This window comes from Bombina bombina, chromosome 3 (genome assembly GCF_027579735.1).
Source record: "Bombina bombina isolate aBomBom1 chromosome 3, aBomBom1.pri, whole genome shotgun sequence".
Classification (NCBI taxonomy): Eukaryota; Metazoa; Chordata; class Amphibia; order Anura; family Bombinatoridae; genus Bombina; species Bombina bombina.
The window spans coordinates 1,151,220,791-1,151,237,454 of record NC_069501.1 but is presented as its reverse complement, the minus strand read 5'-3'; the positions used below and the strand labels follow the sequence as shown (position 1 = coordinate 1,151,237,454).

The following is a 16,664-nucleotide window of genomic DNA, read 5'->3' as shown; positions in this document are numbered from 1 at the left end:
ACAGCACTTTTCCATTTTCTGACCGTTTGGGACCAGGGCTATTTTTGCTGTGTTTGTGTTTAGCTGTAATTTACCTCTTACTCATTTACTGTACCCACACATATTATATACCGTTTTTTCTCGCCATTAAATAGACTTTCTAAAGATACCATTATTTTTATCATATCTTATAATTTACTATAAAAAATAAAATATGAGGAAAAAAACACACTTTTTCTAACTTTGACCCCCAAAATCTGTTACACATCTACAACCACCAAAAAACACCCATGCTAAATGGTTTCCAAATTTTGTCCTGAGTTTAGAAATACCCAATGTTTACATGTTCTTTGCTTTTTTTTTTTGCAAGTTATAGGGCAATAAATACAAGTAGCACTTTGCTATTTCCAAACCACTTCATTTCAAAATTAGCGCTAATTACATTGGATGTTTATCTTTCAGGAATCCCTGAATATCTCTTGACATGTATATATTTTTTTGAAGACATCCCAAAGTATTGATCTATGCCCATTTTGATATATTTCATGCCACCATTTCACCGCCAAATGCGATCAAATAAAATAAATTGTTCACTTTTTCACAATTTTTTTCCACAAACTTTAGGTTTCTCACTGAAATTATTTACAAACAGCTTGTGCAATTATGGCACAAATGGTTGTAAATGCTTCTCTGGGATCCCTTTTGTTCAGAAATAGCAGACATATATGGCTTTGGCATTGCTTTTTGGTAATTAGAAGGCCGCTAAATGCCGCTGTGCACCACACTTGTATTATGCCCAGCCGTGACGTCAACCCGCCATCGATGGTCGCCCACCCGCCTAACACACCGGCTCCCACCCACCAACGATCACGACCATCGATGTCCGATGCAGAGAGGGTCACAGAGTGGCTCTCTCTGCATTGGATGGCTAAAAACTGTAATTGCAGGATGCCTCAATATCGAGGCATCACTGCAATAACAGGAAAGTGGCTGGAAGCGATCAGGATCGCTTCCACCACTTTCAAAGACCAACGACGTACGGGGTACGTCCTCGCTTGTTAACTGCTTTCTGTTGCAGGGCATATCCCATACGTCGTTGGTCATTAAAGGGACAGTCAAGTAAAAAAAAAAAAAAAAAACTTTCATGATTTAAATAGGGTATGTAATTTTAAACAACTTTCCAATTTACTTTTATCACCAATTTAGCTTTGTTCTCTTGGTATTCTTAGTTGAAAGGTAATTCTAGGAGGTTCATATGCTAATTTCTTAGACCTTGAAGACTGCCTCTAATCTGAATGCATTTTGACCAGTAGAGGGCATTAGTTCATGTGTTTCATATAGATAACATTGAGCTCATACACATGATGTTACCCTGGAGTGAGCACTGATTGGCTAAAATGCAAGTCTGTCAAAAGAACTGAAATAAGGGGGCAGTTTGCAGAAGCTTAGATACAAGATAATCACAGAGGTAAAAAGTATATTAATATAACTGTGTTGTTTATGCAAAACTGGGGAATGGGTAATTAAGGGATTATCTTTCTTTTTAAACAACAAAAATTCTGGTGTTGACTATCTTTAAGGGGTTAAAATATTAGACAAAAGTACAGAGTATTTGTCACTTGATTTTGTGTGTGTGTCGGGCTGGAAGATATGATCATCACTACTGTGTTGGGCAAGTTTTTTACTTTTAATTTTCCTGCCCAATCTTTGCAAAATATTTTTGTCTATGATCTATAATAAAAATCAACACAAGATGGCAGTAGTGTTTTTATCTTTATATACTGTGTGTTTTGTTGTTCTTGGGTTTTTTTAAACACACAGCCCTTTAGGGGCATCAGGTTTTTTAGTTTAAGAATTGCAATCATGCTTAGTGGCACCCAGGACTGTAACTGACATTTAAATAGAAATTGAAGAATCACAATGACTATCAAAGATTTGCCTTAACAAGAAACAGTTAAAATGTAATCTGAAAAGAGAGTTTACAGTTGAGATAGCAATCTCTTATTTAGCAAAATATGCCAAAGAAATTGTTTGTTAAACTACATAAAGGGGAACTAACTTGGTAAATGTACAAAGCGGTGATCAGTTTTTTTGGGCCCCTGGGCTCCCCGTCTCCCTCAGCATATGCTCTGCAGCAGCCATATTCATTCCTTCCCACTTTCAGCAGCATTGTTTACCTTACTCCCATGAGTGCTTTTTTTCCTCAATGGCTAATTGATTGATTAGATTGACATTGTTGTTGATCACTAACTGCCAGGGGAAGATTTAGACTATTAAAATGAAAGAAATGACAATTCCTATTTAAGTTAATGTCCTTTTCTGTCAAAAATAAATACAAATGGAAACTAAATGCTTTTGTCATTTAGACGGTCATAAGGCTTCTCATTTGAAAAAGAGACTTTAAAACACCTGTTTTTTCTAGATATTGTTTGATGTAGGCATGTTTTTTTGTGATGTCATTCTACATCGGTGATTATTTTGGCTAGAAGCACTAGGTTAGGGTGACAGTTTTGTGCTAAAGATAGAATTAGAAATGTACGTAATAGCACAGGCGCTGGCATATGTACGTATGCATGTTTAGAAATAAGCTAAATAGTGCTAAGGCACAGTAGATTTAGATTTTGCTGCAAGTTTCAACTTCATGGCCATTTTCACCTAAAGCCATATAGGGCTTTATTTTACATCTTTATATATACAAATAGATAAATGTGTCACATAGTGCTTGATGATCTAAAGCTCTTTTTCTCCAACATAGGTGTGTCCGGTCCACGGCGTCATCCTTACTTGTGGGATATTCTCTTCCCCAACAGGAAATGGCAAAGAGCCCAGCAAAGCTGGTCACATGATCCCTCCTAGGCTCCGCCTACCCCAGTCATTCTCTTTGCCGTTGTACAGGCAACATCTCCACGGAGATGGCTTAGAGTTTTTTAGTGTTTAACTGTAGTTTTTATTATTCAATCAAGAGTTTGTTATTTTAAAATAGTGCTGGTATGTACTATTTACTCAGAAACAGAAAAGAGATGAAGATTTCTGTTTGTATGAGGAAAATGATTTTAGCAACCGTCACTAAAATCCATGGCTGTTCCACACAGGACTGTTGAGAGGAATTAACTTCAGTTGGGGGAACAGTGAGCAGTCTCTTGCTGCTTGAGGTATGACACATTCTAACAAGACGATGTAATGCTGGAAGCTGTCATTTTCCCTATGGGATCCGGTAAGCCATGTTTATTAAGATAGTAAATAAGGGCTTCACAAGGGCTTATTAAGACTGTAGACTTTTTCTGGGCTAAATCGATTCATTATTAACACATATTTAGCCTTGAGGAATCGTTTAATCTGGGTATTTTGATAAGATTATATCGGCAGGCACTGTTTTAGACACCTTATTCTTAGGGGCTTTCCCAAATCATAGGCAGAGCCTCATTTTCGCGCCGGTGTTGCGCACTTGTTTTTGAGAGGCATGACATGCAGTCGCATGTGTGAGGAGCTCTGATACATAGAAAAGACTTTCTGAAGGCGTCATTTGGTATCGTATTCCCCTTTGGGCTTGGTTGGGTCTCAGCAAAGCAGATACCAGGGACTGTAAAGGGGTTAAAGTTAAAAACGGCTCCGGTTCCGTTATTTTAAGGGTTAAAGCTTCCAAATTTGGTGTGCAATACTTTTAAGGCTTTAAGACACTGTGGTGAAATTTTGGTGAATTTTGAAAAATTCCTTCATATTTTTTCGCAATTGCAGTAATAAAGTGTGTTCAGTTTAAAATTTAAAGTGACAGTAACGGTTTTATTTTAAAACGTTTTTTGTACTTTGTTATCAAGTTTATGCCTGTTTAACATGTCTGAACTACCAGATAGACTGTGTTCTGAATGTGGGGAAGCCAGAGTTCCTTCTCATTTAAATAAATGTGATTTATGTGACAATGACAATGATGCCCAAGATGATTCCTCAAGTGAGGGGAGTAAGCATGGTACTGCATCATTCCCTCCTTCGTCTACACGAGTCTTGCCCACTCAGGAGGCCCCTAGTACATCTAGCGCGCCAATACTCCTTACTATGCAACAATTAACGGCTGTAATGGATAATTCTGTCAAAAACATTTTAGCCAAAATGCACACTTATCAGCGTAAGCGCGACTGCTCTGTTTTAGATACTGAAGAGCATGACAACGCTGATAATAATGGTTCTGAAGGGCCCCTAAACCAGTCTGATGGGGCCAGGGAGGTTTTGTCTGAGGGAGAAATTACTGATTCAGGGAACATTTCTCAACAAGCTGAACCTGATGTGATTACGTTTAAATTTAAGTTGGAACATCTCCGCATTCTGCTTAAGGAGGTATTATCCACTCTGGATGATTGTGACAAGTTGGTCATCCCAGAGAAACTATGTAAAATGGACAAGTTCCTAGAGGTCCCGGGGCTCCCAGAAGCTTTTCCTATACCCAAGCGGGTGGCGGACATTGTAAATAAAGAATGGGAAAGGCCCGGTATTCCTTTCGTCCCTCCCCCCATATTTAAAAAATTGTTTCCTATGGTCGACCCCAGAAAGGACTTATGGCAGACAGTCCCCAAGGTCGAGGGAGCGGTTTCCACTTTAAACAAACGCACCACTATACTCATAGAAGATAGTTGTGCTTTCAAAGATCCTATGGATAAAAAATTAGAAGGTTTACTTAAAAAGATGTTTGTTCAGCAGGGTTACCTTCTACAACCAATTTCATGCATTGTCCCTGTCGCTACAGCCGCGTGTTTCTGGTTCGATGAGCTGGTAAGGGCGGTCGATAGTGATTCTCCTCCTTATGAGGAGATTATGGACAGAATCAATGCTCTCAAATTGGCTAATTCTTTACCCTAGACGCCACTTTGCAATTGGCTAGGTTAGCGGCTAAGAATTCTGGGTTTGCTATTGTGGCGCGCAGAGCGCTTTGGTTGAAATCTTGGTCAGCTGATGCGTCTTCCAAGAACAAGCTACTTAACATTCCTTTCAAGGGGAAAACGCTGTTTGGCCCTGACTTGAAAGAGATTATCTCTGATATCACTGGGGGTAAGGGCCACGCCCTTCCTCAGGATCGGCCTTTCAAGGCCAAAAATAAACCTAATTTTCGTCCCTTTCGTAGAAACGGACCAGCCCAAAGTGCTACGTCCTCTAAGCAAGAGGGTAATACTTCTCAAGCCAAGCCAGCTTGGAGACCAATGCAAGGCTGGAACAAGGGAAAGCAGGCCAAGAAACCTGCCACTGCTACCAAGACAGCATGAAATGTTGGCCCCCGATCCGGGACAGGATCTGGTGGGGGGCAGACTCTCTCTCTTCGCTCAGGCTTGGGCAAGAGATGTTCTGGATCCTTGGGCGCTAGAAATAGTCTCCCAAGGTTATCTTCTGGAATTCAAGGGGCTTCCCCCAAGGGGGAGGTTCCACAGGTCTCAGTTGTCTTCAGACCACATAAAAAGACAGGCATTCTTACGTTGTGTAGAAGACCTGTTAAAAATGGGAGTGATTCATCCTGTTCCATTAGGAGAACAAGGGATGGGGTTCTACTCCAATCTGTTCATAGTTCCCAAAAAAGAGGGAACGTTCAGACCAATCTTAGATCTCAAGATCTTAAACAAGTTTCTCAAGGTTCCATCGTTCAAAATGGAAACCATTCGAACAATTCTTCCTTCCATCCAGGAAGGTCAATTCATGACCACGGTGGATTTAAAGGATGCGTATCTACATATTCCTATCCACAAGGAACATCATCGGTTCCTAAGGTTCGCATTCCTGGACAAGCATTACCAGTTCGTGGCGCTTCCTTTCGGATTAGCCACTGCTCCAAGGATTTTCACAAAGGTACTAGGGTCCCTTCTAGCAGTGCTAAGACCAAGGGGCATTGCTGTAGTACCTTACTTGGACGACATTCTGATTCAAGCGTCGTCCCTTCCTCAAGCAAAGGCTCACACGGACATCGTCCTGGCCTTTCTCAGATCTCACGGATGGAAAGTGAACGTGGAAAAGAGTTCTCTATCTCCGTCAACAAGGGTTCCCTTCTTGGGAACAATAATAGACTCCTTAGAAATGAGGATTTTTCTGACAGAGGCCAGAAAAACAAAACTTCTAGACTCTTGTCGGATACTTCATTCCGTTCCTCTTCCTTCCATAGCGCAGTGCATGGAAGTGATAGGTTTGATGGTAGCGGCAATGGACATAGTTCCTTTTGCGCGCATTCATCTAAGACCATTACAACTGTGCATGCTCAGTCAGTGGAATGGGGACTATACAAACTTGTCTCCGAGGATACAAGTAAATCAGAGGACCAGAGACTCACTCCGTTGGTGGCTGTCCCTGGACAACCTGTCACAAGGGATGACCTTCCGCAGACCAGAGTGGGTCATTGTCACGACCGACGCCAGTCTGATGGGCTGGGGCGCGGTCTGGGGATCCCTGAAAGCTCAGGGTCTTTGGTCTCGGGAAGAATCTCTTCTACCGATAAATATTCTGGAACTGAGAGCGATATTCAATGCTCTCAAGGCTTGGCCTCAGCTAGCGAGGGCCAAGTTCATACGGTTTCAATCAGACAACATGACAACTGTTGCGTACATCAACCATCAGGGGGGAACAAGGAGTTCCCTGGCGATGGAAGAAGTGACCAAAATCATTCTATGGGCGGAGTCTCACTCCTGCCACCTGTCTGCTATCCACATCCCAGGAGTGGAAAATTGGGAAGCGGATTTTCTGAGTCGTCAGACATTGCATCCGGGGGAGTGGGAACTCCATCCGGAAATCTTTGCCCAAGTCACTCAACTGTGGGGCATTCCAGACATGGATCTGATGGCCTCTCGTCAGAACTTCAAAGTTCCTTGCTACGGGTCCAGATCCAGGGATCCCAAGGCGGCTCTAGTGGATGCACTAGTAGCACCTTGGACCTTCAAACTAGCTTATGTATTCCCGCCGTTTCCTCTCATCCCCAGGCTGGTAGCCAGGATCAATCAGGAAAGGGCGTCGGTGATCTTGATAGCTCCTGCGTGGCCACGCAGGACTTGGTATGCAGATCTGGTGAATATGTCATCGGCTCCACCATGGAAGCTACCTTTGAGACGAGACCTTCTTGTTCAAGGTCCGTTCGAACATCCGAATCTGGTCTCACTCCAGCTGACTGCTTGGAGATTGAACGCTTGATCTTATCGAAGCGAGGGTTCTCAGATTCTGTTATCGATACTCTTGTTCAGGCCAGAAAGCCTGTAACTAGAAAGATTTACCACAAAATTTGGAAAAAATATATCTGTTGGTGTGAATCTAAAGGATTCCCTTGGGACAAGGTTAAGATTCCTAAGATTCTATCGTTCCTTCAAGAAGGATTGGAAAAAGGATTATCTGCAAGTTCCCTGAAGGGACAGATTTCTGCCTTGTCTGTGTTACTTCACAAAAAGCTGGCAGCTGTGCCAGATGTTCAAGCCTTTGTTCAGGCTCTGGTTAGAATCAAGCCTGTTTACAAACCTTTGACTCCTCCTTGGAGTCTCAACTTAGTTCTTTCAGTTCTTCAGGGGGTTCCGTTTGAACCCTTACATTCCGTTGATATTAAGTTATTATCTTGGAAAGTTTTGTTTTTGGTTGCAATTTCTTCTGCTAGAAGAGTTTCAGAGTTATCTGCTCTGCAGTGTTCTCCTCCTTATCTGGTGTTCCATGCAGATAAGGTGGTTTTACGTACTAAACCTGGTTTTCTTCCAAAAGTTGTTTCTAACAAAAACATTAACCAGGAGATTATCGTACCTTCTCTGTGTCCGAAACCAGTTTCGAAGAAGGAACGTTTGTTGCACAATTTGGATGTTGTTCGCGCTCTAAAATTCTATTTAGATGCTACAAAGGATTTTAGACAAACATCTTCCTTGTTTGTTGTTTATTCCGGTAAAAGGAGAGGTCAAAAAGCAATTTCTACCTCTCTCTCTTTTTGGATTAAAAGCATCATCAGATTGGCTTACGAGACTGCCGGACGGCAGCCTCCCGAAAGAATCACAGCTCATTCCACTAGGGCTGTGGCTTCCACATGGGCCTTCAAGAACGAGGCTTCTGTTGATCAGATATGTAGGGCAGCGACTTGGTCTTCACTGCACACTTTTACCAAATTTTACAAGTTTGATACTTTTGCTTCTTCTGAGGCTATTTTTGGGAGAAAGGTTTTGCAAGCCGTGGTGCCTTCCATCTAGGTGACCTGATTTGCTCCCTCCCGTCATCCGTGTCCTAAAGCTTTGGTATTGGTTCCCACAAGTAAGGATGACGCCGTGGACCGGACACACCTATGTTGGAGAAAACAGAATTTATGTTTACCTGATAAATTACTTTCTCCAACGGTGTGTCCGGTCCACGGCCCGCCCTGGTTTTTTAATCAGGTCTGATAATTTATTTTCTTTAACTACAGTCACCACGGTATCATATGGTTTCTCCTATGCAAATATTCCTCCTTAACGTCGGTCGAATGACTGGGGTAGGCGGAGCCTAGGAGGGATCATGTGACCAGCTTTGCTGGGCTCTTTGCCATTTCCTGTTGGGGAAGAGAATATCCCACAAGTAAGGATGACGCCGTGGACCGGACACATCGTTGGAGAAAGTAATTTATCAGGTAAACATAAATTCTGTTATTCTGATGAGAGTATCTTAGAAGTCTTGTCAGTACTGACACATCCCTAAAATAATTTAAAAGGCAAACTTTAGCTTGAGAGCTGTCTATCTCACTATACAGGGTTATAGAGGTGAAGGAGAGACACATTACCATATATTGCGCAAAAAAGCCCCCAAAGAATTTGCAAGATTTCTGTCCATGGTGGTGTTATTGATCTTCAGGCCTATAGTGTGCCTTAGCTAAATGTTCGTTATGTTCTGTGTGTAACATATGGTCAGTCACCATATCGTTTGACATGCTAAACTTTTTATTCTAGTTTATTTATATATTGGTGATATTTTATCCTCCAAGATCTGTATGAGACAATATCATAGTTATTAACCGCTAATTGGCTTCCACCAAGCTAGAAGACTCATTCTTTTTTTTTTGTTCTCAAACATCAAATCTCATCTATCATATGCCGGTTTTAGAAATCCTTAATTTCCCACATTATTTCAGAACTCACCCCTTCCTGCTATCTTAAAGGGATATGAAAGTCAACATTAAACTTTCATGAGAAAGAGAATAATAAAAACAAACTTTCAAATTTACTTCCATATTAAATTGCGCACAGTTAACACTTTTACAATTCACTAACATTAGTTACCTGATCTTTCTAATTCTACAAAGTTGATTTGCCCTTAAATGGTCACAGCAAACTAGATAAGCATACTCAAGGATCTTTAAGGGGTATGTACCAGGAATGCATAACTGCACATTTCGCTAATAAAATAGCATTTAAAAAAAAGGTTTTAAAACAATTATTGTATGTTGATCTTTTGTATACAGTGCTTAATTACTGATGAGATATATATATATATATATATATATATATATATATATATATATATACTGTTTATCTATATACATATTTTAAATATTTTTGTGATTGTAGGTTCTGTTTATAAATTATTTGTAGTGCATATGTCTTACATTGACCATTATACATTCAACCATACAGGCTTCTGCTACTGAACACATATTTCTTATTTCAGGTCCATCAGCTGAAAAAAACATGTTTGGTTTCCAATCTATAGTCTTCTGCAGGGGAAAAAACTTTCTGTCTAGTTATATACATTTTAAGATTTTATCACATGCTGCTATACAGTGAGGGAAAAAAATATTTGATCCCCTGCTAATTTTGTACGTTTGCCCACTGACAAAGAAATGATCAGTCTATATTTTTAATGGTAGATTTATTTGAAGAGTGAGAGACAGAATGACAACAACAAAAATTCCAGAAAAATGTATTTAAATTTTTTTATAAATTGATTTGCATTTTAATGAGTGTAATTAGTATTTGACTGTAGATAACTTACTATGGATGAGAAAAGAACAAGCCTAGCTCTGGTCCCTCTAAGGCCACAGAGTCTTACTGAAGTAGGTACTCCTGGAAATGCCAGAAGGCTAAGGAGCATGAGTTATTCTGAGGCTAAATTGACTTATTTTAATTTAAAATATTTTTATTTGCACATGTAGAAGCGGCTTATTGTAGAGAGCACAGGACTAGTTACTTTTGCATTCTCTTTATTTCTTCATTGCCTTCAAAAAATAGCATTGCTTTGTTGTCCAAGTACTTTTAATCCTTGGTATTTTTATTCACTGACAAAATAGGTTTTGAAGTGCCTTGTTTCACTGCAGTGACTACAATTCATTTAATGCGCCACCACACTTTATCCTCAACCTGTAGATTGCAAGCTCTTCAGAGCAGTATTTTGTGGTCTATTTTATGTATCTGTATTCTTTCTACTACCATAAATAGTCATTGTGTACCTCTTCTCATGTATTCAGTGCTACAACATTTTGCAGAGCTTTAGAAATAACTGATGATTTTTTTCACTTTGTCCTTATTCCTATTGTTTGCTGTTCTGTTTCATTTTGTTCACTTGTACCTGTTGTATTTTATTTGTTTTGTAGGTACAAGGAAGGAGGAGAAGCTTTATTAGTCCTGCTTCCTTCTGAACGAAAAGGGATGGTGCAAGACCTTGAAGGGAAGAAGGTGCCCATTAATGAAATCAAGTAAGTATTAATCATACAAACTCTACCTATAAAGGGTGTAGTTTTGCTTTGATCTTGATTTCAACAATAAAAACTTGGGTATTAGGTTGTATCCACCTCATTTCTTCAAAAAAGTGTATACATTGTGCAGTCTTTTTACGCTTCTGCATATATTTCTGTGTGTAGAAAGAATGGCTCAAAAATGATCTTTTAGGGCCCGATTCTTTAAAGATCTCTGGTCAGACGAGATTTCCCCTCAGGGATTGTTTTAAGGGCAATTTTTTATCTTGAACTTATTAAAGGGACACGAACTCCAAAGTTTTTCTTTCATGATTTAGCTAGAGCATGCAAATTTAAGCAACTTTCTAATTTACTCCTATTATCAAATTTTCTTCGTTCTCTTGCTATCTCTATTTGAAAAAAGTAGGAATGTAAGCATATGAGCTGGCCCATTTTTGGTTCAGAACTTGGGTAGCGCCTGCTGATTGGTGGCAAAATGAAGTAATGTAATCGGCAATATAGAAAATGCAGTATACGCTCCTTAGCCAAGGTTTTCAAGGTAAAAAGTGTCTCCATTTTCTTCATACATGGAAAGAGTCCACATCTGCATTCATTACTAATAAGAACCTGGTCACCAGGAGGAGGCAAAGACACCCCAGCCAAAGGCTTAAATACTCCTCCCACTTCCCTCATCCCCCAGTCATTCTTTGCCTCTCGTCCCAGGAGGTTGGCAGAAAAGTTTCAGAATTTTCTTTGTCTCTTATGGAAGGTAGTACTTTTCAATATGGAACAAGAGTTTTAAGTAATCCTGTCAGTCTCTCAGTTAAGGCTTGGATGAAGGTTAGAGTCCGGAGATGCAGGAAGAGTCTTTCTGCAAAACCATCCCGACTCATTTTAACAACTCCACATGCAATTGGCGTTGTCTAACTTCGCTTCGCTGCCTGCTTTCTTCTGTCAAGTCCATGGCGGAGGCGAGGCTACTATCCGCCACACTTGAAAGGCCGTGTTCCTGTTCCACGGCGAAGATTCCGGTAAGATCGTTTTATTTTACTTCTTCATGAATGTACTGTAACTCATTTGTTCCTGCGAACTCGCATGAAAAATACAGGGTCTCATTGGGACTCCTTTAGTATCTTGGAATCAAGGGTTAATATCTCCTGAGGGGGATTATTGAACAGGGTTTTTTTTAAATCATGTTTATGTGATTCAATCTGCTTATGTGTAGTGTTACCTGGGTTTGTGGCTTGAAACATAACAGCCTTTCGAAGTGACGTGACCTTACGGTTGGGCGCTCTTTCTTTGGACTGTACGGTTCACCTTGTGATCGGGCATGTTTATTCTGTTCTCCCATTTCCGCATTCCTGACTGTGTGGTGAATTAGAACTTTTGTCTGCTGGTGTCTGGTCCATAGGAGGTGACGAGTGCCCCAGCCATTGTGGGTGTCAGGTGCCGTTTAAATTGTTTTATATATAGTCCATTTTTTGGGTATCCTTTATCCAGTTAAGCAGTTATGAGATTGTTCAAGTTTCTGATTCAGATTATTCGTCCTGTGAAGAATGCGAATTGGCCCCATGGACTCAGGTCAGTCAGTTATGTTCTTTAGGCCGTCCTAGAGCGCCTTGTTCCTCAGGATCGGGGATTCAAGGGACTGCTGAGCCATCCACCTCGGGGGGCCCTGTCCTCCAGGAGGCGAGTTCCCTAACGCTCCCTACTACTACTACACATGTGGGTAATCCAGGTTATGTGTTTTCCTCCTTGGAGGGTGGATTGTTGCCCCCAGCGGTTGTGGCACGTCTGCGAAGTCCAGATGTTTATTTGCGATTGTGCTCGTGCCCGGTTACCCCAGGTCTTCTGCCCTTTTTGGTTATGAGACTCATCGGTCTTCTCCTTCACATGGCTCAACTCAGACACTTGGTGCATATTATACCTTGCTGGTCAGGTTAGGGTGCTTGAGTGCTCTTAACATTATTTATGTTATTTGTTTTACTAGTTTTCAGCTAAGCATTCTAAAGAGGACTTGCAGGTCCGTGCGGCTCTTGGGACTGTTTTCAGTCCTAAATAGCCGTTGCTCTGGTGACTGGGTCTCTGTTGTTTCCGATTACCCTCAGAACCTAGAGTATTCCTTCTCATGTGGTGGGAAAATTAGAGGGTTTTGTGCCTCTTTCTACCAGCGGGTGGTGTTGCTTTAGGAAATTGTCCTTTGTGGACTTGTCCTTTAGTGGTTCTCTTCTGAGACCTCTTGGATTGTCCGTTTTTCCTTGGGATGGGTCGCCTTTGGGGGACTTGGATTCCCTTTGGTAGTTGGTTGTTCCTTTTTCGGGACATTAGACAGTGGGGTCCCTTTGGGCTCCGGTTAGTTTTTTCCTCCCAATGTTGGGAATGCTCTGCATCTCGTTCTTGGGATAGAAGAGGTCCTAGTGGTTTTCCACTAATATGGTTCAGGTATTGCCATCCAGGTGGCACCCAAACCCATGTTTTCCTGTCCTCTGACTTCGAGTCTGAGGTGATGTGGAAGCTTGATGTTGCTCTGTTCGGGTGACTTGTCCTCACTGTTTCCCTTACGTCCGGAGCCCGGGCTAGCTGCACATACTAATTCTCTGTTGCTACTCTGTGCGGTTGCAAACTGATGGTTGCTAGTTCGATCCCCGGGGAAGGTCTAATCAGCCTTTCCTACTTCGAGGTGGATAAAATAAGCAGCGTCTTGTGTGCTCTTCGGGTGATTAGCCGCACTTTTAAAGCACAATCATATTAATGTTGCTTGGACGCCTGTTGGCTCTAGTGTCCTTTTTATGGCCCTGGCTCTTTGGAGTGTTGGGCTCCTGCAAGGGGAGGTCTCTTCCCTTGGGTCGGGACTTGCAAGGACTTCTTGCTCTTGTTATCCAGGTTATTCTGGATCTTTCCCTGGGAGGTCTGTTTTTTTTATATCAGACAAGGGATTTATGTTCCTGGAAGTTTGTTTAATCTAAACATTTGTGGGGCCCGGCCTTCTTGTCCTGATCTTCTGGTGGTCGAGGGTTTTACTCAGCTTTTTCTCTTTGCGGATCCCGCTGTGGGATGTTACTGGACCTTATGATCCTAAGACTGGCCTTGGCATTCCAGTTTCCGTGGTATTTGGGCTTTACCCTTGTTCTGGCTGTTCTGTTTACAACTTGGCCAGATTTACTGAGAGCCGGGGCTCCTTGGGGCTTGTCTTGTGCCGGTCGGTACGGTTCCGTTGGGACAACAGACTAACGTGACCTGTTGGTGGGCTTTCCTGCCTAGCAAACGGAAGATTTGCGGGTTGTTCAGCTGTCACTCTATGGTGTTTTAAGGGGTTCTTGCGTGTTCGTCAGTGACGTGGCCTTGTGTCCTCTCGGTTCTTCCTACGACTTCCTGTCTTACGGGCAGGTGTTTATCGACAGAGCAGGAGCGAGCTACATTGAGTGTAATGGCACGATTGGGCCTGTCTGTGACTAGACAACTGCCCAGATGTGCTTAGACAGAAAGCCAGACCTGCTCAGTAGAGCACTGTGCGGCGGTCTGAAAAAATTCTTTCTTTCATGTAATTAGCAAGAGTCCATGAGCTAGTGATGTATGGGATATACATTCCTACCAGGAGGGGCAAAGTTTCCCAAACCTTAAAATGCCTATAAATACACCCCTCACCACACCCACAAATCAGTTTTTTCAAACTTTGCCTCCAATGGAGGTAGTGAAGTAAGTTTGTGCTAGATTCTACGTTGATATGCGCTCCGCAGCAGGTTGGAGCCCGGTTTTCCTCTCAGCGTGCAGTGAATGTCAGAGGCATGTGAGGAGAGTATTGCCTATTTGAATGCAATGATCTCCTTCTACGGGGTCTATTTCATAGGTTCTCTGTTATCGGTCGTAGAGATTCATCTCTTACCTCCCTTTTCAGATCGACGATATACTCTTATATATATATACCATTACCTCTGCTGATTTTCGTTTCAGTACTGGTTTGGCTTTCTACAAACATGTAGATGAGTGTCCTGGGGTAAGTAAGTCTTATTTTCTGTGACACTCTAAGCTATGGTTGGGCACTTTTTTATAAAGTTATAAATATATGTATTCAAACATTTATTTGCCTTGACTCAGGATGTTCAACAGGATGTTCAGACAGTCAGTTTCATATTTGGGATAATGCATTTGAATCAATCATTTTTTCTTACCTTAAAAAATTTGACTTTTTCCCTGTGGGCTGTTAGGCTCGCGGGGGCTGAAAATGCTTCATTTTATTGCGTCATTCTTGGCGCGGACTTTTTTGGCGCAAATTTTTTTTTCTGTTTCCGACGTCATACGTGTCGCCGGAAGTTGCGTCATTTTTTGACGTTCTTTTGCGTCAAAAGTGTCGGCGTTCCGGATGTGGCGTCATTTTTGGCGCCAAAAGCATTTAGGCGCCAAATAATGTGGGTGTCTTATTTGGCGCTAAAAAAATATGGGCGTCACTTTTGTCTCCACATTATTTAAGTCTCATTATTTATTGCTTCTGGTTGCTAGAAGCTTGTTCACTGGCATTTTTTTCCCATTCCTGAAACTGTCATTTAAGGAATTTGATCAATTTTGCTTTATATGTTGTTTTTTCTATTACATATCGCAAGATGTTCCACGTTGCAACTGAGTCAGAAGATACTTCAGGAAAATCGCTGCCCAGTGCTGGAGCTACCAAAGCTAAGTGTATCACTTTTGGTATCTGTTCTTTCAGCTGTTGTTTGTATTAAAAGACAAACTTGTTAATGCAGATAAAATTTCCTTTAGTACTGTTACATTACCTGTTGCTGTTCCGTCAACATCTAATACTCAGAGTGTTCCTGATAACATAAGAGATTTTGTTTCTAAATCCATTAAGAAGGCTATGTCTGTTATTTCTCCTTCTAGTACACATAAAAGTCTTTTTAAAACTTCTCTTTTTTCAGATGAATTTTTAAATGAACATCATCATTCTGATACTGATAATGGTTTTTCTGGTTCAGAGGTTTCTGTCTGAGGTTGATGCTGATAAATCTTTGTATTTGTTCAAGATGGAATTTATTCGTTCTTTATTTAAAGAAGTATTAATTGCATTAGAAATAGAGGATTCTGGTCCTCTTGATACTAAAACTAAACGTTTAAATAAGGTTTTTAATCTCCTGTAGTTATTCCAGAAGTGTTTCCTGTCCCTGATGCTATTTCTGAAGTAATTTCCAGGGAATGGAATAATTTGGGTAATTCATTTACTCCTTCTAAACGTTTTAATCAATTATATCCTGTGCCATCTGACAGATTAGAGTTTGGGACAAAATCCCTAAGGTTAATGGGGCTGTCTCTACTCCTGCTATATTTTTAGCGGATGTTGCTGCAGCTTCAACTTTTTGGTTAGAAGCTTTAGCGCAACAAGTAACAGATCATAATTCTCATAGCATTATTATTCTATAACATGCTAATTATTTTATTTGTGATGCCATCTTTGATATCATTAGAATTGATGTCAAGTATATGTCTCTAACTATTTTAGCTAGAAGAGCTTGATGGCTTAAAACTTGGAATGCTGATATGTCTTCTAAGTCAACTTTGCTATCCCTTTCTTTCCAGGGTAATAAATTATTCGGTTCTCAGTTGGATTCTTTTATCTCAACTGTTACTGGAAGGAAGGGAACTTTTTTACCACAGGATAAAAAATCTGAGGTAAATTTAGGTCTAATAATTGTTTAGTTCCTTTTATCACAACAAGGAACAAAAACCCTGATCCTTCATCCTCAGGAGTGGTATCAGTTTGGAAACCTTCTTCACTTTGGAATATATCCAAGCCTTATAGAAACCCAAAGCCAGCTCCTAAGTCCCCATGAAGGTGCGGCCCTCATTCCAGCTCAGCTGGTATGGGGCAGTTTACGTTCTTTTCAAAGAAATTTGGATCAATTCCGTTCACAATCTCTGGTTTCAGAACATTGTTTCAGAAGGGTACAGAATTGGCTTCAAGTTAAGGCCTCCTGCAAAGAGATTTTTTTCTTTCCCGTGTCCCAGTAACCCAGCAAAGGCTCAAGCATTTCTGAAATGTGTTTCAGATCTAGAGTTGGCTGGAGTAATT

The 16,664-nt window shown here is 41.0% G+C and overlaps 1 protein-coding gene across 1 annotated transcript in view; it reads left to right on the top strand.

Moving 5' to 3' along the window:
* The window catches only part of DDX10 (DEAD-box helicase 10), an 856,778-nt gene that overhangs the window by 144,210 nt on the left and 695,904 nt on the right, over positions 1–16,664 (top strand). Inside the window, exon 10 of the mRNA XM_053708541.1 lies at positions 10,523–10,624. Within this exon, the coding sequence (XP_053564516.1) occupies positions 10,523–10,624 (102 nt within the window). The remainder of the gene's footprint in view (positions 1–10,522; positions 10,625–16,664) is intronic.